Source organism: Rosa rugosa, chromosome 4, assembly GCF_958449725.1.
Source record: "Rosa rugosa chromosome 4, drRosRugo1.1, whole genome shotgun sequence".
NCBI lineage: Eukaryota > Viridiplantae > Streptophyta > Magnoliopsida > Rosales > Rosaceae > Rosa > Rosa rugosa.
This window is the reverse complement of record NC_084823.1, coordinates 3,326,325-3,349,623: the sequence shown is the minus strand read 5'-3', so window position 1 is coordinate 3,349,623 and position 23,299 is coordinate 3,326,325. Positions and strand designations below refer to the sequence as shown.

The 23,299-nt window shown below is 38.5% G+C and overlaps 3 protein-coding genes across 11 annotated transcripts; all 3 read right to left on the bottom strand.

Annotated features, from left to right (window-relative positions):
• Window positions 1-226: 226 nt before the first annotated feature.
• LOC133742858 (uncharacterized) lies at window positions 227-4,614 on the bottom strand. Its single transcript, XM_062170539.1, has 8 exons — window positions 4,456-4,614; window positions 3,998-4,084; window positions 2,765-2,901; window positions 2,500-2,619; window positions 1,115-1,223; window positions 931-1,022; window positions 586-667; window positions 227-538 (listed from the first exon to the last, which is right to left on the bottom strand). The coding sequence occupies exons 1-8, from the start codon at window positions 4,612-4,614 to the stop codon at window positions 227-229; spliced, it is 1,098 nt and encodes a 365-aa protein (XP_062026523.1).
• On the bottom strand, window positions 432-8,899 carry LOC133745235 (probable leucine-rich repeat receptor-like protein kinase At1g35710). Of its 5 annotated transcripts, none has more exons than XM_062173276.1 (12): window positions 5,176-8,899; window positions 4,708-5,074; window positions 4,456-4,620; window positions 4,174-4,334; window positions 3,998-4,084; window positions 2,500-3,338; window positions 1,300-1,427; window positions 1,115-1,223; window positions 931-1,022; window positions 758-861; window positions 586-667; window positions 432-498 (listed from the first exon to the last, which is right to left on the bottom strand). In XM_062173276.1, exons 1-2 carry the CDS (start codon window positions 8,834-8,836, stop codon window positions 4,827-4,829), a joined length of 3,909 nt encoding a protein of 1,302 aa, XP_062029260.1. In that variant the 5' UTR covers window positions 8,837-8,899; the 3' UTR covers window positions 432-498; window positions 586-667; window positions 758-861; window positions 931-1,022; window positions 1,115-1,223; window positions 1,300-1,427; window positions 2,500-3,338; window positions 3,998-4,084; window positions 4,174-4,334; window positions 4,456-4,620; window positions 4,708-4,826. The 5 variants fall into 5 exon arrangements, with proteins under 5 accessions (XP_062029260.1, XP_062029261.1, XP_062029257.1 ...); XM_062173277.1 differs by having other exon boundaries at window positions 2,500-2,593; XM_062173273.1 differs by lacking the exon at window positions 2,500-3,338.
• Window positions 8,900-9,574: 675 nt separating this feature from the next.
• Window positions 9,575-14,523, bottom strand: LOC133742178 (uncharacterized WD repeat-containing protein C2A9.03). 5 transcript variants are annotated; one of them, XM_062169857.1, is made up of 10 exons: window positions 14,358-14,523; window positions 14,089-14,268; window positions 13,824-13,991; window positions 13,647-13,733; window positions 11,184-11,318; window positions 10,999-11,109; window positions 10,815-10,906; window positions 10,638-10,743; window positions 10,437-10,523; window positions 9,575-10,352 (listed from the first exon to the last, which is right to left on the bottom strand). In XM_062169857.1, the coding sequence occupies exons 2-10, from the start codon at window positions 14,260-14,262 to the stop codon at window positions 9,939-9,941; spliced, it is 1,374 nt and encodes a 457-aa protein (XP_062025841.1). In that variant the 5' UTR covers window positions 14,263-14,268; window positions 14,358-14,523; the 3' UTR covers window positions 9,575-9,938. The 5 variants fall into 5 exon arrangements, with proteins under 5 accessions (XP_062025841.1, XP_062025846.1, XP_062025843.1 ...); XM_062169862.1 differs by lacking the exons at window positions 14,089-14,268; window positions 14,358-14,523 and adding exons at window positions 12,415-12,463; window positions 13,129-13,213 and having other exon boundaries at window positions 13,824-13,838; XM_062169859.1 differs by lacking the exons at window positions 13,824-13,991; window positions 14,089-14,268; window positions 14,358-14,523 and adding an exon at window positions 12,415-12,463 and having other exon boundaries at window positions 13,647-13,735.
• Between the last annotated feature and the right edge of the window lie 8,776 nt (window positions 14,524-23,299).

Sequence of the window (23,299 nt, the reverse complement as noted above, 5' to 3'; positions counted from 1 at the left end):
TCTCGGCCTCAGCTAAATATAGTTGTAAATACAGTTGATAAAGAGACCTTGGCAAAATATACACCTTCATCTTCCCATGACTGATAGACTTGAACTAGAACACTATTTCTTGACAGGGATTATAGTGCCTCTTATTGAACTCCAATACACTACCATATCGGCAACCCCAACAAACAAAGCTTCAGAGTCGGGGCTGAAGGATATTCCGGCAATCTCACCAAACAGATCAATCTCGTCCCTTTGCATATCCGGACTGGGTATCAATGATGTGAACAAAGTCTGCTGGCTCAGCCATGGCCATAAAACGACCACCAGAGGTTAATTTATAGCTCTTATTGCTCCCATTCTTCCCTTCAACACAGCTAGGGACTCTGACAGGTTCCTTATGTCCCATAGCCTGCAAGTAGCGTCTCGGTTCCCAGTAGCCAAGATTCATCCATCCGGGTGCCAAGCTGAGGAAAAGCAATAGTGTGAGTGCCCTTTGAGGCCACCGACAGCCTACATAAAGTAGGAAATATATCAGAAATCTGCACATTGTCTGCATCAAACAAATTATATAGGCAGAGAAATAGTGATGCGACTTACTTTTCCAGACTGAGCATCAGCAATAAAACAGTCTGCACTATCACCAAGCGAGTAGCTTACCATCGGGACTAACAGAGGTGTTCTGCCAATAAATAACGAAGCCAACATTGAGCGAAATGGTAAAGAATAAAAATAAAAAAATAAAAAAAAAAGGTTTCTATAGGGTACTCACATTTACATACCACTTAAAAGGAGAAGCGATTGAAGCAAGCGAACTTTTCGATGTCAAAAACAACTTAAGCATCATTATTTGCAGTCATTACCCTCATTGAACCACTACACAGAGCATTCAATCAAATTAAGTCAAGTCAAGCAACTTGCAACATTTTCTGGAGGAGAACTTACGTTGGGTTTCGGAAAATATCCACTGCATTAGTGATGGCATTCTCATCTGTTGTTAGTTTTGAGCAGAAAGCAACTCCAGGTTGTTTCATGTGCTGCTCCAAATAAATGAAAAATGAGAGATGTGAAATAAATATACAACTGATTCAGTAGTCGCAAAGAAACATTTGTTATAACACCAGCCTACCTTGCAGATTAGTTCACCTTGGAAGCCCCCAGCAACCAACAAATTTTTCTTGACAGCCATAGTGCTTATTTGCACTAGAGAGTGGTCGTGCCAACAACCCAGGTCGTTTCTGTAAGAACATACCGACATGAATCACAACATCATTTTAGCCTGGATTTCCGTAGTAATCAGTCTAGCATTAATACCTCAGTAGGTACAATTGGTGTAGCCACATTGAGTACTTCGGTGCCTCTCCAGTGCAAAAATTTCCAACGCATTACTTCTGCATCAGGTATGCATCATGCTTTGATGTGGCCCATAACAAATTTCTTAGCTGAACAAGAAGAACGAAACCAAGTTGAGGGACATATTGGTAAAACGTTTCAACAAACCAAAAAAGCAAATAAAAGCATTTCAGTAACCATATCTTATGCAAGTATGCATCTCTCAGCTAACAGAACTAACAATGTAATGCACTTCGAAGCAACATTATATAGGCCATTCAAGCTGGCACATTATCTATTCGCGGAGTATATTTGTTATGAGCTTCACATCATGTCGCATTCTGTTCCATTACTAAAAAAGCTTGTACCGAGTAATGTTTAATGCTCTGCTAAAACAAGATATGTGGGCCATTTTTTCAGTGTTGATGCATACCCCACAACCCACAACGAGAAAATAATTACTAGCAAATGAAAAGGCAATGCCATTTTACTAAGCACCATAGGAATGAAGTGAAAAAACTAAGCACCGTAAACCTAGAGATCAGTAGACCACAAGAATCCCAACCAAAAAAATAAAAAGGAGTCAACTAAATGTTACTCCAAAGTTTGGAAGCTTCATATAACAAAAAACTTAGACTTGGATGGACAGAGAGAGAGTCAGACTCAATTCTACTGCCCTGAAGTGACAAAGATAATTTATGAATAGAAATTTTGGTGGCTGTACAGGAAAGCATTTTATCAGACATGCAAGACTGCAGATTTCTAAATTAGAGGGTCTATAAACTTGGGGGCTTGTAAAGAAAACTTCATCCGATCAAGGTATGTGCCTCCAACCGTGAAGTGCACTTGATGCAAAGCCACAACGTGATCACTCTCCACGCCTCCCGAGTAGTTTATAACTCCAAAAGAAAATTTACCCAAAAATATGAAACTTACATGGCACACCATTACAATTAAAAAAAGAAAAAAAAATCTACATCAGTACTAGCAGATAGTATGTAATCAAGCCAACATAAACTCAGAATGGAAAATGAACTAATAAGTCAGAGAAATGCAAATGTGAAGTCCTTGATGCCTACAAGGATCCTCATGAAAATTCAAGTCTAAGAAATTAAGGATAATGCTAATAGGTCCTCTCTGATAGAACGCAATAACACTACTTAAATAACAGGAATGGCTAACTTGCTACAGAGGTCTCTTAAATGCTCAGATATTCTCCTATCATCCCATATAACCAAAGTCGCGCCAGCAGCTCTAACTCCACCCTGCTTAAAAGCTGAAATAAAGAGAGCAATAGTAATCCTAAAAGCAATATAATTATATTTAAGAGACAGCAGAAACAATATAATTACAAGCAGAAGCAAAACTCAAGGACCAGTTACAGAAGTAAACAGTAACAGTGAGTGACTAAAAGAAATGGCATGAAGGGCAGCCTTCACACATCTACCAGATAGATGCAGTGGATACACCCCAGCTTGATGCCATTATGTGGCCATCACAGTTCAAACATTCTATGCCTATGTCAGTGCACAAAAGCATATTTATGTGACATGCATCTAAAACTAGAATTTCAGGAGCAATCAACTTTTTCAAATGTCCAAAAACTACACTGCAGGCAAAATGCCCTCCCAACAAGAAATCCTTATTTCCAATCAATAGATCATAGAAGGGGGGGGGGACTAATATATATATTATACAGATTTGATTAGGTGATTCTGTTTTCAGAAAACACAAACCTAATGTTTGCCGAAAAATATAATTCTTAGGTTTTCTTATTAAGTTCAGCAACAATAAAATTCCAACACATGAATGATAAGTTATGTCATGATGGTCACCCTTCACCTACAGTTTAGGTAGGTAGATTGGTTACATCTTAGATTTATGCAAGATCTATAAACGTGCCCAACAAAGACAGAATTTTGATGAACTCCATAACTTCCGGTGAATGATCGAGGCATAGAAGCATAATCATAAATTAAGATATCCATCACAAAGGATATAACAATTTTTTTTTATAAGACCTGCAAAACTAACAAACTATTGATATACATAGAACTAAAGCAAGGAGCAGCTATATAAAAAGGTTATGATTATGTATTTGTATTTAGCAGCACGGCAAGAAAGTTAAAAGAAGTCTAAACTCCAAAGTTTTTGCAGACAACATGCCATCTATACCAATTATATGACATATGCAACACCCTCCACATGAACGACATGCAAGGACGTACATAATGAAAAGTTAAGGTATGCACTACATATGGAACATCACAAAATTTGCCTAACAAAATGAATGCAAGGACTTGTAAAATGCAAATTGAGTATGAATATGAAGGTATGCATTGTGCACCACTACATAAGAATGATCGCTGAGGAAGCTATTTCCTAACAGACTTCTTCCTGACCATTTCCGATGTATTCAACATTGCGAATCCCCGTGTTTGAGAGGGGGAAAGGGGAGGTAATATCTATGCTTATATATAAATAGTAATCCATATTGACTCTAAATCTCAATGACCCAAAACTAACGCGCTACCAAGCTGCGCTACATCCCTTTCAATTGGTCTACAGTGTCATTGTAGAGAATCCCAAATTTTGAGAAATGAAATGGAAACAAAATCAAAAACTAATTTTCTTCAAAACCATTTCAAACAGTTACGAGAACCAAGATCATGATCTCTACCTGAAAATGCACAATTGTGGACCTGACAAGCCTTGTGTTGTAGTGGAAGTCATAAGAACTCTTCCCCTTCTCCACTTGCAAGCACTCCTATAAGATTGACATTCACAAAAGTTACTACACAAACAAAAACAATTGATCCAGCTGAACCAAGGCACTCATAAGATGCAAAGGTGTACCTTCTCGAGGTCTTGGCGAGGCCGACCGAGGCTCTCATAGTTCTTATACTGCTTCAATCTTGCCTCACGGTACTTATCTCTGGTGAAATTAAGGGTGTTTAGGGTATTCCCTGTATGTCTTTTCCATTTCTAGCTTCCAAAGCCGATGTATCACTCTTCACCTTGCTCAGAGAATGAAATTAAGTAAATTCTAGCTCCCAAACATCGCTCAGCTCAGCTCAATTTCTCAAAATCTAAGTAAATTCTGTTCATGAAAATTGAAGAGAAACAGAGAGGCGTTACCGAATCAAGGTCGTCTTCAAAGTCGTCGTCGTCTACGACCTCGAGGCTTCGGCAGGGATGGTTATCAGTAAGAGCGTCGTTGTCTTCCTTAAACTCAACGACGTCACCATTGTAGTCGTTGACGACGTACTCGAGGTCATCGTTCTGGAAATACGCCATTGGAACCTAGACACAGAACCTTCTGATTTCTCAAAATTCACATTACCGAATACACAATAATTGAGATTTCACAGTGATCAGAATCAAAATTACCTGGAATTGGGGGAGGAATGGAGCTGATTAGGTGGTGCAGGGAGCAAAGGAATCTGAGGATGATGAAGTAGAAGAATCTAGAGAGCAAGAATTGGAGAAGCACATTGTTGATTCAAAATTCATGAGGCAGTGAAACCATTACAAGCAAGCAATTCACCGCATGTTATCATAGCTATTGGATCTGACGAATGCAGTCTTTTAGTTGAGAGGTGTTGAGAAACTTGCTTCATTGTTGGACGATATTGAGGACTGGAATTCAGGCACGCAAATGCTACCTTCAAAGCTATAACCATAACCGTCTCCAATGTCACCACTCCAAAGCTATAAACATCACACTTCTCATTCACTTCCATCGTATAAGCAAGCTCTGCTCAGTCAAATCTCAAACAGTCAAATTTCGGTATATAGAAATAATAATGAGTTAATAAATATTTAATAAAAATAGAGAGCAGAGTAAAACAATATTACCTGGTGCAACATATCCATATGTGCCTGCAAGGGCGCTCCAATTAGCTGAGTCTGGGTTTAAGAATTTAGCAGTGCCAAAGTCTGAGACACAAGCCTCATACTCATCATCCAGCAAAATATTCTTGCTCGATATGTCCCGATGCACAATCGGTGGCGAACAATCGTGATGCATGTAACACAAGGCATGAGCTACACCTTTAACTATTTTCGCCCTTTTACTCCACCCCAGTTCTTTGGCTTCCTCATCTTTGCTCAACATTGTGGCTAAACTACCCATTTCCAGATAATCATACACCAAAAATGAGTGTAGTCTATGTGAACAGAAACCATAAAGCTTCACAATATTTTGGTGGCGCATCTCACTTAGTGCCCTAATTTCATTCAAGAACGCCTTGTGAAGATTCATGTCATCATCGCATGGCAAATCGAGTTTCTTCACAGCCACTGTGTAAGTCGATGACAAAGTTGCTTTGTAGACACTTCCCTGTTCTCCTTGCCCTATGCAATACATGGGATCAAAATCTTCTGTTGCCCTCACGATTTCCTCAAACATCGTCCTTCCATCAAACTTTAATGTTGAAAAAGAAATTGCTTCATTCATGTTGGTTGTTTCTCCATGCTGATGCTTCTTTTTCCTTTTTGCTACCAATGCAAATATAAAGGCTAGAAGCGCAAATGCTCCAAGAAAAGGGAAGAATATCATAAATACGAGTTTATGGTCCTTTTTTAGGCTTTGTTTATTGCAAGGTTGCAAAAATCGTGCGTTTCCACACAAGCCCTTGTTCCCTTGCAATGCTTCTTGAGTAGCAGCTTGAAATGCTTTGTTGTTGGGAAGTGGACCTTCCAAGTCATTGTAGGATATGTCTACATACGACAACCCGCGCAAGTCTTCAAAACTTGTTGGAATGAAACCAGAAAGATTGTTGTGGGATATATTAAGTATTTCCAGACTCTGCATATTACTAACATCTGATGGTATCTGACCTTCAACTGCGTTAAAACTCAAATCTAGCTGAGACAGATCAATTAACTTCGCCAACTGGAATGGAATTGCTTGACTGAACTTGTTGTTGCTCAAATTCAAGTAATGTAACTTTTGAAAGTCACCTACAAAACTTGGAATTGAATCATTGAATTCGTTTGCTGAAAGATCAAGATATTCTAGATCAGTCAATGATTTCAACTCTGAAGGGACACCACCTGAAAGTTGATTGCCATCCAACATCAGCTTCACCATTGACGTTAACCCTCCAAGCTCCTTTGGAATTGCCCCCACTAAACCATTTGATGAAAGATCAAGCTCATGAATTTGGGTTGCATTTCCAATCTCAGTTGGTATAGAACCAGTAAGGTTGTTTCCCGCTATTAGTATGGTTCTTAAATTTGGGCACAATCCCCAATTTGGTGAGATTTCACCATAAAGTTGATTGTTGCTCAAATCTATAAAATTCAAACTCGGATAAACACCAAAGTCTTCAGATATGTTGCCTGTCAATTGGTTTCCTTGAAGACGGACTCTAAATAATCTCGTGCAAGTTTTAAAGCTTTTTGGGATTGGACCACTCAAATGATTGGAGCCTACTGAAAAGTTTGTGAGTGATCCACTTCCGCAAATGTTCTGTGGCAAATAACCCGAAAATTGGTTATTAGATAATATCAATTCTGTCAACTCATGGATATTTCCCAACTCTTTCGGAATGGTGCCAGAGAGGTTATTTGTATGGAGATAAAGAGTGGTAAGGTTCGTCAGATCCCCCAGTGTTGTCGGAATTGAACCACTGAGTTGATTGATGCTCAACGATAGATCCACCAATGATTTCAGGTTTCCTATCTCCATAGGAATAGTGCCAGAAAGATTATTTCTATAAAGATAGAGAGTGGTAAGGTTCGTCAGATCCCCCAGCGTTGTCGGAATTGAACCACTGAGTTGATTGGTAGACAAGTCTAGATGCACCAATGATTTTAGGTTTCCTATCTCCATAGGAATAGGGCCAGAAAGATTATTTGTATGAAGATAGAGAGTGATAAGGTTGGTCAGATCCCCCAGTGTTGTCGGAATTGAACCACTGAGTTGATTGGAGCTCAACTGTAGATCCACCAATGATTTCAGGTTTCCTATCTCCATCGGAATAGGGCCAGAAAGATTATTTGTATCGAGATAGAGAGTGGCAAGGTTGGTCAGATCCCCCAGTGTTGTCAGAATTGAACCACTGAGTTGATTGGTGCTCAACCCTAGATCCACCAATGATTTCAGGTTTCCTATCTCCATCGGAATAGGGCCAGAAAGATTATTTGTATAGAGATAGAGAGTGGCAAGGTTGGTCAGATCCCCCAGTGTTGTCGGAATTGAACCACTGAGTTGATTGGTGCTCAACTGTAGATCCACCAATGATTTCAGGTTTCCTATCTCCATCGGAATAGGGCCAGAAAGATTATTTGTATAGAGATAGAGAGTGGCAAGGTTGGTCAGATCCCCCAGTGTTGTCGGAATTGAACCACTGAGTTGATTGGTGCTCAAGGCTAGATTCACCAATGATTTCAAGTTTCCTATCTCCATAGGAATAGGGCCAGAAAGATTATTTGTATGGAGATAGAGAGTGGCAAGGTTGGTCAGATCCCCCAGTGTTGTCGGAATTGAACCACTGAGTTGATTGGTGCTCAAGGCTAGATTCACCAATGATTTCAAGTTTCCTATCTCCGTAGGAATAGGGCCAGAAAGATTATTTGTATGGAGATAGAGAGTGGCAAGGTTGGTCAAATCCCCCAGTGTTGTCGGAATTGAACCACTGAGTTGATTGGTGCTCAAGGCTAGATTCACCAATGATTTCAAGTTTCCTATCTCCGTAGGAATAGGGCCAGAAAGATTATTGGTATGGAGATAGAGAGTGCTAAGGTTGGTCAAATCACCCAATGTTGTCGGAATTGAACCACTGAGTTGATTGATGCCCAAATCTAGATCCACCAATGATTTCAGGTTTCCTATCTCTATAGGAATAGTGCCAGAAAGATTATTGGAACCGAGATAGAGAGTGGCAAGGTTGGTCAGATCACCCAGTGTTGTCGGAATTGAACCACTGAGTTGATTGTAGCTCAACCGTAAATCCACCAATGATTTCAGGTTTCCTATCTCCATAGGAATAGTGCCAGAAAGATTATTTGTGTGGAGATGGAGAGTTGTGAGACTTCTTAGAAGACCAATTTCTTGCGGGATTTTTCCAAAAAATTGATTTCTAGATAGATCAAGATAAATGAGTTTGGAGAGGGAACTAATTCCAGGTGGCATGACATCGAAGAGTTTATTTGAGCTGAGGTTTAGATACACAAGATTAGGGAATGACAAGAATGAGAATTCTTGTAGCGTACCTTGTATACCAGAATTGGTAAGGTTTATCCTGTTGACACTTCCAGCAGCATTGCACGAGATACCGGTCCAAATGCATGGGTTTGCAATTACTTTGGGATTGCTGGAAGTATTGGTGGCATTATTTGTACTGGGAAGGTACATCCATGAGTTGATAAGCTGGGTTTGATTTTGTAAGCTGGCTTTCCATTTCAGAAGTGCTTGCGCTTCAGTAGTTAAACTGGCAGAAGCAAAAGCAAAATAGTTTTGTGATGAAAGTAGGTGAACATACAAGAAAATAAGGCAATAATAAGATCTCATGGTTATTGTTTTGTTTTTGTGTACACTCGGTGAGGGTTGGCTATCTATTTATAGTGCCCTGGTCTCGTGTTCCACCTTAATTGACTACTGTTTCAAGTCAGTCAAGCATCTTCTTTTCTTGATTATAAGATGGGCTGATCTCAGTCAAAAGTAATTTGTCCTTGTGTTTTAACTATTTCGTGTTTGAAGTGTTCTTCAAATGAGCGTGTGGGGTTTTCTGTTTACCACATTAAAAGTCGGTTGTCGCGTAACGTGCACTTCGTTTTCTGTTGGTTTAGTAGCTCATGTACTTTCCACTGCTGAATCTTCGCTTGCAAAAACGGGGTTTGAACGCGTATGTTGCCTTCTTAAAACTGGAGGCCTACTTTGTTAAGATGAAATTGAAGACCATTTACTAGCTATACTGCTATACTACTGTCTTTTTCAGGACTTGTCAGAAATAAGATTGCTTTGAGAGAGTCGGAGAGATGAACCTTCTCTCGGCAAACCTAGAACTGTTTTAGTGAAGCAAGGGTTCCATTTGACTCTTGGCGCAAATAATAGGATTGTCATTGGCCCCATTTGGAACCCAAGTAGACTTTGACGAATTTATGTGTGGATTGTTATTTATCTTTTCCATTGAATTCTGTTGAAATGGGAAAGGTTAGGTCCCAAACTCTTAATCAAGAGGCAACTGGAACTTCAAACAAATCCCATGTTAACATATTAGTCTAAGAATACAACACTACACATAAAATGCAAACAGTAAAATAAGTAAATGCACTAGGAAACCTTGAACTGTTTACAAATACACACACCAACAGGAAGAGCTTTACAATCCAAGAGTTATTTATTCCATTTCTGCTTGATGAAAAAAAAATACATTTTACTGAAATGGAGAAACAAAACTCTAAACCTGCGACTTGCATCGACTGTGAAGCTAAGAAGAAACAAAACTGGATACAATTTTTTCTTTTTTTGGATACTTGGTGGACCAATCTCGCTGAATATAATAACGCAGACCAATCTCCCCGTCCTCAGCTAAATATAGTTGTAAATACAGTTGATAAAGAAACCTTAGCCAAATATACACCTTCATCTTCCCATGACTGATGGACTTGAACTAGAAGACTATTTCTTGATAGGGATTATAGTGCCTCTTATTGAACTCCAATACACTACCATATGTGCGATCAGCAACCCCAACAAACAAAGCTTCAGAGTCAGGGCTGAAGGATATTCCGGCAATCTCACCAAACAGATCAATCTCTTGTCCCTTTGCATATCCGGACTGGGTATCAATGATGTGAACAAAGTCTGCTGGCTCAGCCATGGCCATAAAACGACCATCAGAGGTGAATTTTATAGCTCTTATTGCTCCCATTCTTCCCTTCAACACGGCTAGGGACTCTGACAGGTTCCTTACGTCCCATAGCCTACAGGTAGTGTCTTGGTTCCCAGTAGCCAAGATTCGTCCATCCGGGTGCCAAGCTGAAGAAAAGCAATAGTCTAAGTGCCCTTTCAGGCCCCCGACAGCCTATATAAAGTAGGAATATATCAGAACTCTGCACATTGTCTGCATAAAACAAATTATATAGGCAGAGAATAGTATGCGACTTACTTTTCCAGACTGAGCATCAGCTATCAAACAGTCTGCACTATCACCAAGTACTGCGAGCAGCTTACCATCGGGACTAACAGAGGTGTTCTGCCAATATATAACGAAGCCAACATTGAGCGAAATGGTAAAGAATAACCTTACTTCAGAATAAAATAAAATAAATTTTTTAAAAAAAAAAAAGGTTTCTATAGGGGTACTCACATTTACAGACCACTCAAAGGAGAAGCGGTTGAGGCAAGCGAACTTTTCAACGTCAAAAACTCTAACTTGAGCATCATTATTTGCAGTCATTACCCTCACTGAGCCACTACACAGAGAGCATTCAGTCAAATTAAGTCAAGTCGAGCAACCTGCAACATTTTCTGTAGGAGAACTTACGTTGGGTTTTGGAAAATATCCACTGCATTAGTGATGGCATTCTCATCTGTTGTTAGTTTTGAGCAGAAAGCAACTCCAGGTTGTTTCATGTGCTGCTCCAAATAAATGAAAAATGAGAAATGTGAAATAAATATACAACTGATTCAGTAGCCGCAAAGAAACATTTGTTATCACACCCGCCTACCTTGCAGATTAGTTCACCTTGGAAGCCCCCAGCAACCAACAAATTGTCCTTGACAGCCATAGTGCTTATCTGCACTCTAGAGAGTGGTCGTGCCAACAACCCAGGTTGTTTCTGTAAGAACATACCAACATGAATCACAACATCCTTTTAGCCTGTATTTCATCTAATCAGTCTAGCATTTATACCTCGGTAGGTACAATTGGTTTGGCCACATTGAGTACTTCGCTGCCTCTCCTGTGCAAAGAGTTCCAATGCATCACTGAGAAGTTCTGCATCAGGTATACATCATGCTTTGATGTGGCCCATAACAAATTCCTTAGCTATACAAGAAGAAAGAAACCAAGTTGAGGGACATATTGGTAAACACGTTTCAACAAACCAAAAAAGCAAATAAATGTATTTCAGTAACCATATCTTATGCAAGTGTGCATCTCTCAGCTAACAGAACTAACAATATAATGCACTTTGAAGCAACAATATACAGGCCATTCAAGCTGGCACATTATCTATTCGCATTCTATTCCATTACAAAAAAAGCTTGTACCGAATAATGTTTAATGCTCGGCTAAAAAAAGACATGTGGGCCATTTTTTCTGTGTCGATGCATACCCCAGAACCCACAACGAGAAAATACTAGCAAATGAAAGAGAAATGCCATTTTACTAAGCACCATAAGACTGAAGTGAAAAAACTAAGCACCCTAAATCCTAAACCTAGAGATCAGTAGACCACAAGAATCCCAACCAAAAAAATAAAAAAAGGGTCAATTAAATGTTATTCCAAAGTTTGGAAGCTTCATATATAGTTGATGAAAAACTTAAACTTGGATGGACAGGGAGAGAGTAAGACTCAATTCTACTGCCCTGAAGTGACAAAAATAATTTATGCATAGGAATTTTGGTGGCTGTACAGGAATGCATTTTATCAGAGACATGCAACACTGCAGATTTCTAAATTAGAGGGTCTATAAACTTGGGGCTTGTAATGAAAACTTCATCCGATCAAGGTATGTGCCTCCAACCGTGAAGTGCAATTATGCAAAGCCACAGTTAATAACTCCAAAAGGAAGATTTACCCAAAATATGAAACTTACATGGCACACCATTACAATTAAAAGAAGGAAATTACAAAAAAAAAAATTAAAAAAAAAAATAAAATAAAAATTGTACAGTACTAGAAGATAGTATGTGATCAAGCCAACATAAACTCAGAATGGAAAATAAACTAATAAGTCAGAGAATTGCAAATGTGAAGTCCTTGATGCCTACAAGGATCCTCATGAAAATTCAAGTCTAAGAAATCAAGGATAATGCTAATAGGTCCTATCTTATAGAACGCAATAACACTACTTAAATAACAGGAATGGCCAACTTGCTACAGAGGTCTCTTAAATGCTCAGATATTCTCCTATCATACCATATAACCAAAGTCGCGCCAGCAGCTCTAACTCCACCCTGCTTAAAAGCTGAAATAAAGACAGCAATAGTAATCCTAAAAGCAACATAATTATATTTAAGAGACAGCAGAAACAATATAATTACAAGCAGAAGCAAAACTCAAGGACCAGTTACAGAAGTAAGTAGTAACAGTGAGTGACCAAAAGAAATGGCTGAAAGGGCAGCCTTCACACATCTACCAGAAAGGATCCAGTGAATACACCCCAGCTTGATGCCATTATGTGGCCATCACAGTTCAAACATTCTATGCCTATGTCAGTGCGCAAAAGCATATTTATGTGACATGCATCTAAAACTAGTACTTCAGGAGCAATCAACTCTTTCAAATGTCCTAAAACTACACTGCAGGCAAAATGCCCTCTCAACAAGAAATCCTTATTTCCAATAAATAGATCATAGAGAAAGAAAAAAGGGGGGACTAATATATTATAGATATCTGATTAGGTGATTCTCTTTCAGAAAACACAAAGCTAATTAATGTTTGCCAAAAAAATATAATTTTTAGGTTTCCTTATTATGTTCAGCAACAATAAAATTCTACACATGAATGATAAGTTATATCATGATGGTCACCCTTCACCTACAGTTTAGGTAGGTATATTGGTTACATCTCAGATTTATGCAAGATCTATAAACATGCCCAACAAAGACAGAATTTTGATGAACTCCATACCTTCCGGTGAATGATTGAGGCACAGAACCATAATCATAAATTAAGATATCCATCAGAAATGATATAACATTTTTTTTTATAAGACCTGCAAAACTACCAAACTATTGATATACATAGAACTAAAGCAAGGAGCAGCTATATATTAAGGTTATGACTATGTATTTGTATCTAGCAGCAAGGCGAGAAAATCAAAAGAAATCCAAAATCAAAGTTTTTGCGGACAACATGCCGTCTATACTAATTATATGACAGATGCAACACCCTTCATATGAACTACATGCAAGCACTTGCATAATGAAAAGTTAACGTATGCACTACATTTGGAACATCACAATATTCGCCTAACAAAATGAATACAAGGACTTATAAAATGCAGTTTGAGTATGAATATGAAGGTATGCATTGTGCACCACTACATATGAATGAAATTTTGAAAACTGAAATGGAAACAAAATCAAAAACTAGTTTTCTTCAAAATCATTTCAAACGGTTACGAGAACCAAGATCATGATCTCTACCTGAAAATGAACAATTGTCGACTTCACAAGCCTTGTGTTGTATTGAAAGTCATAGAAACTCTTCCCCTTCTCCACTTGCAAGCACTCCTATAAGATTCACATTCACAAGAGTTACTACACAAATAAAAAAAAATCGATCCGGCTGAAAATCAAATCACTCATAAGATCCAAAGACACCTTCTCGAGGTCTTGACGAGGACGACCGAGGCTCTCATAGTTCTTATACTGCTTCAATCGCGCCTCACGGTACTTATCTCTGGTGAAATTAAGCCTCTCCCATGGTATTCCCTGTATATCCTTTCCATTTCTAGCTTCCAAAGCCGATGTATCACTCTTCACCTTGCTCTGTAACTCCCAGAGATCACTCAGCTCAGCTCAATTTCTCAAAATCCAAGTAAATCCAGTACATGAAATTGAAGACAAAAAAACAGAGAGGCGTTACCGAATCAAGGTCGTCTTCAAAGTCGTCGTCGTCGTCGGAGTCGTCGCCTACGACCTCGAGGCTTGGGCGGGGCTGGTTATCAGCAAAAGCGTCGTTGTCTTCCTCAAACTCAACGACGTCGCCGTAGTAGTCGTTGACGACGTACTCGAGGTCATCGTTCTGGAAATACGCCATTGAAACCTAGACACACAAACCTTCCGATTTCTCAAAATTCAAATTACACAATACACAATATGTGAGATTTCACAGTCAATCAGAATCAAAATTACCTGGAATTGGAGGAACAGAGCTGATTAGGTGGGAAGTGTGTGGAAAACAAGTAGAAAAGTGCTTTCTTTTGGAGAGAGCAAAGGAATCTGAGGATGACGATGGAGAAAAGTGAAAGGAGGGAGAAGAATCTGGAGAGCGAGAAAAAAAGCGAGGTGGGCTGAACCATGTTGCTCTACTTATAGGCTTGGTGACTTGGTGGATAGAGAGAGAGAGCTGAAACCCAGGGGACGGTAGCACACTGATGTGGAAAGAAGATGCCAACTCATGTAATAATTGTGGAATTACCACCATGCCATTCTAATTGGAAATGACTAAATGAGTCGGTTGATATTTCTCTATTTTTTTACTAATAAATCTAAATTAATTGTGTGTCCATTTTGAGGCTGAATTTTTTTACTATTTACAACTTTTTTTTTTTAGCCCGTATTTTATATTTGCATTGACATTTGCTGTTTATTTCTACATGAATTTGTGATAGGTCACTTGATGATGACACATTATTAGATTACACTTGATGATATTGCTTGTTGAATTTATCGGGTTGATTTGTTTTCAATTTGTTTTTAAACAACTTATTTCAATATGAAGTAAATCATATAAGTAGTTGAGAGCCAAAATCATCAATTGCTGAGAAATAAAGTACGTAACAGCTATTTGCAATAAAAAAAGATAAAAGTTCCTCAAGATTCTCTAATGAATAAAATTTAGGAGAAATGAAGTTGTGGTACAAGAAATCTAAGCCTATTTTGGTTCATAAATTTGAGGATTTAAGAAAGAAATTTCATACTTTTCTATGTTTGATAGGCAACAATGATACAAGCAAGTTTCGGGAAAAAAAAATTGAAACAGTGAAAGATTTCATTTGTGTTTATGTTGTTGATATAAAGAAAGGGAGGTCAGGCTTAACATGTCAAAGGTGGTCAGCTAGTTAAGGAAGCAGGGAAGGGATTCATTTACTTCCTTTTTAAGTAAAAGCGTCATAGAGATTTTTATTAATAGATAAAGCCAGAATAATTATTACATATATTCTCGTTACCATCTACAAATAGATAAAAAATTGTAGTGAAGAAACACCACTTTGATACATAAGATATGACCATTCATTCGAAGTGCACGCTCGCTTATTCAAAGCAAGCCTATTCAACTATGACCAATCGCATAGTAATAAGCTAGTGCCAGAAAAACTAATTAAAAAAGGGGTATAGAAACATGAGGTAAGAGCATTATTTCTATACATTAATGATTAATTCATTTTTTTTTTTGAAGTGTTATTACATATTTAAAATTTCAATAGCAATTTTATAAAAAAATTAATTTTTCATTCCACAAAAAAGATAAAAGAAAGTGCAGTTGATTTCTGCTTTTGCTTGTACATTATTTTTCTTTGATTGTTGCGTTTTTTACCTTCTAGGATAATTGGCAAAAAAAAAATAAGAAAGGGCAAAACCGTCTGTTCAGAGAAACAAACAAAATTTGCATCACTGCGACGAGTTGACTAACCGGTCACCCCAATAACAAACAAGTAACCACACTCGACACTTGTCAGTTGCTCCGGGTCTCATCACCACTAAAGAAATACTAAATTACTCGAAACTCGGGCCCTACCGCCATTACAAAATACCAACTAGCGGCCCCACAAGTCCCCATTGGGCACCAAAAAGAGATGCTGAGTCCACATGCACAGTACAATGAATCCACGTGGTTGGACTCACAGCGCGACATCTACAACCTTTGGCGCACCGATGGGCCACCACGTGGCTCACGAAGCTGACGGGTCCCCCTGCGTTGCAGTGACGCCGTTACGGGTTCAACGCGGCCGTTAAACACCCCTGTGCGGCGGTTAGCTGAGGGCTTAGCGTACGTACACCGCTTTCTTTGCTTATCTTAAATGGGTCGGTTGTTGGGGTCCCACCCGACTCGGATAACCACCGCCCAGGGTTGAGGGCTAACCGTAATTTTGGGTCCGATGAGCATTGAACATTGACCAACTAGCATTTGGTCAAGTGAGAAATGAAGAAGAGGAAGAAGAAGAAGAAGGAGAAGGACTGGAAGGAAGCAGGTGGCTTAAGGGTTAAGGAGCCACCCAGGCCATCGAATCATAAATTAACCTGAGCAGCCATGACGTACGTGCATGGTTGTTTCTTTAATTAATGATTACTCATCATGTAGAGCTATCCTTAAACACTGTTAATGCCTTTTGGCGGTGGGAATGTAATGAAAAGTGGCTAGCTACTTAGCTAGTCATCTAGGATTCGAATAAAATATCTAAATCAACGTCGGTATCTTGATTGGAATAATCTGAACAAATCTTATATAGGAAGTTTTTAAGTTTAATAATTAAAATATCACTCACTCAGATATAATAATCAAATTTAAAAATCTGTATAAGTATTATAAGTTACTTATAAACAGTGACAAAATCAAAAATTTAAGTCGAGTGAGGCAAAAATAAATAAATAAATAATAATATCAAAACATACAAAATTTTTAAATGTAATTTCTATATTTTTTCTCGACAAGATTTTATATTTTGAAATCGTTTTACCATAGTCTCATCATTTATATTAGTGAAAATGTTTTTCTCAATATATGAAATCAATGATTCATACTAGTGATGAATGATGATCATATGATCTTGTCTGAATTATCAAACTTACACACAATAAACATATAGCAGCTGCTGCACCTAGGGTCTCGGACTCTCGGCCTTCATTTCTATACTCTAGCTACTACTTTAATTGTCATTCTGGTAAGTTCGAATTGCCTAAATGAAATGTGTAATTCCGATCCGACTCAGGCTCTTTATCGATCAAGTTCTGATCGATATATCTTCTTTAATGACTTCTTCTGTATTGATGATCGATCCGTGTATCGTAGAATAGTCGAAAGCTAGCCATTCTATTAAAAAGAGATCAATCGGAAGAAAAAACCACATACAATACATCCCAGATAACATGTTATATATTCAAAGTTTCTAAATAATTAATGTCATTATCAGAAGCATCCTCTTGGTTAATATTGATGACAAGTAGAATTTTAGTAGTTGCTGAGAAATTAAGATTGATGATCGATGTCTCACATGGTAGGTTTATAATAAAGACCTACACACGCATGGATTTGTAGGTTAATATATGATCTAATATAATCTTACACGTGTTTCATAACAAAATCGTTTCTGGTTTCAAATGTACTGAATCATTAACCGTACGTAGCCACTGTTGATGACTGTTCTGGTTTCCCAAATCAGCTAACTTGATGAGTCTTCGATCCTAGAAACTATACCAAAGAGAATGACTAGCTTAATCATTCTACTTCAATATTTGTCGCCAAGCTTAAACAGCTAGCTATATGTTTTAATGATCAACCATCGATATGGAATATGGAAATAGATTAGATGATGATCTAAACCTTTTAGGTGAGAAAAAGCAAATTAAGATTTAGTAGGGAAAAGCTTCCAACATATATACGTGAAATTCATATCTGTGATCGATGGATAGGATTTCAGGTACTACCACGCAAATAGCAATTAAACAATATATATTCGTACGAGCTAACATGCACATTGGATCATAGTAATTGGCTACTTTCTTTCAATTTGGTTGTGCACGTCATTTGTATGAGAACTAAGAATAAGTTGGTGGGTTTATTGCTTTATATCAGGGTAGTCTTCTATGCACAAAATTCTAAAACTTAAAAATAACAGGTCTTTAATCAAATCATCATAACCATGCATTTAGTGTAAGATTTACGGTACAATTGCCTGAACTAGTAAGACAATTTTCTTCGCCATCAAAATTTTATTTGTTAGTCTCAATTTCACATTAAAATATGGAACATTGCCTCCGTCTCTACTAATTTTGTAAAAACCTATTTTGATGTTCAATGCGAAAAGGCTAGGGATTGCGTTTTACGATTGACTTTGAAACCCTATGTAAGGATATTTCTTTGAAAGATGCAACAATCGCATTCATAGCGGTAACTATCGAACATAATCAAGTTATCAAGTAATGAAATATTACTTTCTTCTAAATTATTCTATCTTTATAGTGACCGACATTCAATACAGGTATACCAGGACAGAACGTAGTTGGATAACGTTTGTTTCTTCTTGCCTACTAGGAGAATGCCCTATTTGACCAGAAAACTAGTAGTTACATCAGAGATTAATTTTGCTGCATAAATGAAATTATTTTGTATTATCATTAGAAGCATGTCAATATTCCAGTTAAAGCAAGATCAGAATAAATAAGCACAAATCGATATAGTAAGTAATTAGAGCTAAGTAGTGTGTTTATTTTAATCATAATTTATCTCTTGATGTGCAACATATATTGGTCGTTTTTTCTTTTAAATAGAAATTGATATCATTAGAATAAATAGCTGGCAACAGCCAATAGCTAAAGTCTATCTGTACTTACAATAAGATTACCGGCAAGAAAATCCGAAAACCTATTCCAAGCAAAAACAAACTCATTACAAGTCGATGATAAGCTCTCCATAATTAGCAAACTTATAAAGAAACTCCATGTCTTATATGGCAAAATCATTATCTAGCCTCCTATTAGCCAATCATGCAATTGTGGTAACAACAGAATACCACTTCCTAACCAACAAATAGGAGCAACTCCTTATTCATAAGCCGCTTGAAAGCCAATCTTATTCCAAATAATTACCAACTCCCGTAAAAGTTATGACCCGAAACGATTGGTTCTGGACCATACAACGACCCAAAAAGCCAAGAAGATCCACCTCTTAGGCCAGCCCCACTCTCACCACTTGGTCATAACTGAGGGTGGTAAGGCACCCTCCCTACTGGCCCATAACCTAGAGCCCAACAAGTCAACTTTGAGCCTATACCCAAAGGCCCAAGCCCAAACCTGAGCAAAGGGAGCAGAAGCCCAAGCCCGCTTCTGCCAAGCAGCCAACACGCTTTCTGGCGGCCTGCCGTACCAGCAACCTATCAAGTTCGGGTCTACAAGTGTCGCTACCCCGGCTTGCCTTTCCCCTTTGTATGCCGAAAGGAGAAGCCCTGCTACCCACCGATGCTTGACAACAACCCTCCCCTCCGACACTACTTCTCGCCCTGATGCCACTTCAATCAACAAAGTTGCTTGCCCTAATGATCTGCATGTTGTGCCTTACTTCGATCTGCCTCCTCTGCAAAGCATCAATCACCTAATCACAAAGCCCGATCTGCACTCACACTCGCACTCGGTCCCGCGACCTCCACCCCCGGATCCTCGACAAGGAGGCTCACCGGTACTACAGCACTTGGATCAGCCGCCGCGCTTTGCTCAGAAACCCTAGGAACGGGCTCTGCTATATCCAGATATTGGTCGTTTAGTTGGGGGTTAAACATACATGGATTGCCAACTTATGTAGGGCGAGCTTTCACTTCAAAATAGACTTTGAGATTGGTTAGGAAGCCAAATCTTTAGTAAAGTAAGCCCCATTGGTAAGTTATAATTCCAACATTGTAAAAGTCATGTGTTCAATTCTTACTGACATATGTAAGAGTAGGTTGGGCTAAGGTCTTTTTTTAAAAAAAAAAAAAAAAAAAAAATTGTTGTCATTGCAGAATATTGACAAAACTAATCAAATGGGACTCTTTGACCGTCTACATTGTGTATTTGAGATCGTCATACATTTTTTTACAAACATGAAAATAATTGTGATAATAATCAAATGAGTAAACAATTTTTGTTTTAAGATTATTCCTTACTACAAATACTATTGTAAACTTGGTTCTGGATTGGATGTTAACCCCAATCCATATATTTTGGGCTTTTAAATATGGGCTGGCAATAAAATCTTCATCACCAAAGGGCCAAGACCCGTTGCATGACCTGATTGCACAAGTCCTAATTGCAGCCCACATAAAGATTGGTAAAGAATTATGTAAGGTACTTGCCTAAAATATATGTGACTAATCAACATTTAGCATCTCCAACAGTAGAAGTTACTTTTTAGTTAAATTTAGCTAAAGTTAAGAAATATAGCTATTGATTTAATAATGTTGCTCCAGCAGTAGTAGCTATTTGTAAGTGATATACTATATTTTATCCAATTGTAGACTGACGTGTGCACAAAAGAGAAGAGAGAAATATGACTTTTGCTTTAGCTATTCTTGATTGTCTAGCTAAATATAGCCAACCATTTTAGCTAAAGTTAAATTTAACTTAGCTATAGCTAGTCTGTTTGGAGTTGAATTTTCCTTCAAAAATAGTTATATATAGCTAAGAATTGAATTTAGCTATTTTATTGGAGATGCCCTAGAAAGGTATCTAAATCACCAGCTATTAAAAATCTAGAAATTGAAATAAAGACATGAAACCTTCTAGTGTGGGAAAGCAAGATGTACGGAGCAATTAAACAAACATATATAAGATTTACGTACCGGCTACCACATTGGCTAGTTGTTGGCTACTATCCATCTCTGAAATCCTGAATTTGGAGGTACTCTTAATTCTCTTCCTTCATCATGCATCAAGTCTACATTTGCGGTCACTGTTATCTATTCATTTTTTATTATCTAATTTCTTGGATTAGAAATTTGTGAGTTTCAAGTTTTAAATTGGTGGATGACGAAATTTGTGCGAAGTAGAACTAAAGTTTGTGAGAATCCAAAAAAAAAAAAAAAAAAATTATTGAGAGTAGGAATGAGGAGGTCCACTTCTCAAACTAAATTGGTTAATACTATTGTGGTAAGTAAAATTAACAATTTCATTGACAAAAAAGAAATGGAAACATCAATACTTATACTCAGATCTCATCACCACACCCAAATTCATAAGTTTTTCGAGACTACCTACGAGAACAGGGTGAGAGGCGTCAAGGGTGTGTTGCAATCATGAAAAGGGAAAATGATGATAATGTTGGCGACCTACTTGACAAATTCACAAAAACCACTTGATGTTGAATTCGTGGATGAAAGGATTCACGAACTTATATCTTGAGACATTTCACTTATGAAGGAAAGGTTTGTGCCACTAGATTAAACAGTCATACATATCCAAGATATCGTTTTCGTAAACGAATAAGTTCAGGGTTAGTTTTGACAATTTTTACTATTGTTCAACAAAAACTGCATAGCTCACTCCTGTTGTTATCATATAAAACCAATATTGTTAGCACTTAACCACATTTGACATTGAGAAATGTGAAATTTTGTCTTATAATGCCTCAGTGTAACATCTCTAGTTTGCAAATATAAAAAATTGAAAATTGATCATTCAACCAAAAAATAATAGGAAAAGTGATCAGTCTACAAAATACTAAACTTTTTGGAAAACAAAATTATAATATTAATTCTCATAATAGAAAAGGCAAGGACCAAGGAGTAAAATGTTATATGAGCAAAGCTGCCATGAAAATTAACTGGTCGATTAAGTGGGAAAGCTGCCCTGAAAATTAACGGTCGATTCAAGGAGTAAAAATGTCACTCTCTTTCTACTTTCATTTTTGCATCTCGCTCAAACAAAACCCACATACGGAAATGAAGCTTCGAGCTCTTATTCTCATCCCTCTTATCTTCTTCTCCACCCTCATCTTCCTCATTGATCTCACCAAGTCCACTCAGCCTCCATATTCATGTGACTCATCCAACGCATCAACTTGGTTATACCCTTTTTGCAGTTATTAGTTGAGGGCTTAGCGTACAACGCTTTCTTTGGTTATCTTAAATTAGGTACCATCATTTGACCCTCTGGCCTAGCCACCAGAGAAAGTCCGCCCGACCCATCAAAGAAAAGTCTATTTCAGCCTGGTCTGCGTGAGCATAAGGCAGCGCTAGGGCCAAGGGTTCAAAGCTTAGGCCTGCCCGAATAAGGCCCGCCCAACCCGGCCCGAAAAGCCCAATGGTAGTTTCAGTCTTTCAAAGTCATATTTTGAATTTGATTGTTCAAGAAGGGCTAGCTGTTTTGTCTCCATCTATTGATAAAATAACCAACAAAAAAAAACATTGGGCTTTTAGATAAAATAACCAACAATTTTTTTTTTGGTTTTTAGAACGTGCTACACATGCTGAGCACCTAGGGTTTTTGCAACTGCTTTCTTTCATTCCTGTTTGGCTGCGCGTCGGTGTGGGTGCAAGCCTCTGGCCGCGCCGGCGTATGATGAGTGCGGTCGGACGGGCAACTTGTTGCGTAGGCGTGTCTAGTGCTTAGAGGTTGGGGTCAAGGGCTACTATTTTTCTTCTCTCTCGGGTGATGGGAGTAGCTACTTCAGGGTTGGTGGGAGGAGGTAGAAGGGAGGCGGATCTTAGCCGGTTTGGAGTGGGGGATCAGTGGTTGGATGGAAAGGCTGAGGATGGTGCTCAAAGCGATCGTGCTGGCCTGATTGCTGAATCTGCCCTTCGATCTTGTCTCTGCCCAGATAGGTTCGGAATTGTGATGGTGTGTGGAATCCTTCGACGCTGGTCCCCCGGCAGTGGGGTGGCGATGGTGGTGAGAGTCCAACCTCGGGAGTCGTGCGACCGGGGTGGTGGCGTGGTGCAACTGCGAACTTGGGCCGGAAGAGTTTGATACAGTACCTCTACTGATCTGGTCTCTTGGGCTTGGATACTGCATGTGGGCTCGATCTGGGCTGGAGATTGGGTTTGGGCTCATCTATTGGGCCTTGCCTATGGTTTTTCTTATTTAGAGTTTCTTTTTATTTAGATTGCTTAGTTTGTTTGCGTTATTTGCGAGCAATAAGTCCCTACATTTGTTTTGTAGGGCTAGTCGGGCTATATGCTTGTGGGTGCATTCACAGTGTCTTGTCTGTTCTAGGTAGGTGGCGAGTTCCTTGCTTCGTCAAATGGTCGCTACCGCCCAATGGCAGGGTGAAGGTAAGTGTCGTCGGATTTATCCTCCGGCGGCAACATAGTAGGAAAGCTGTGCTTATGGTAATTTTGCTATGTTGTAATCGTATTACATATCGAGTTGTCTTTTTGTTATGTCAC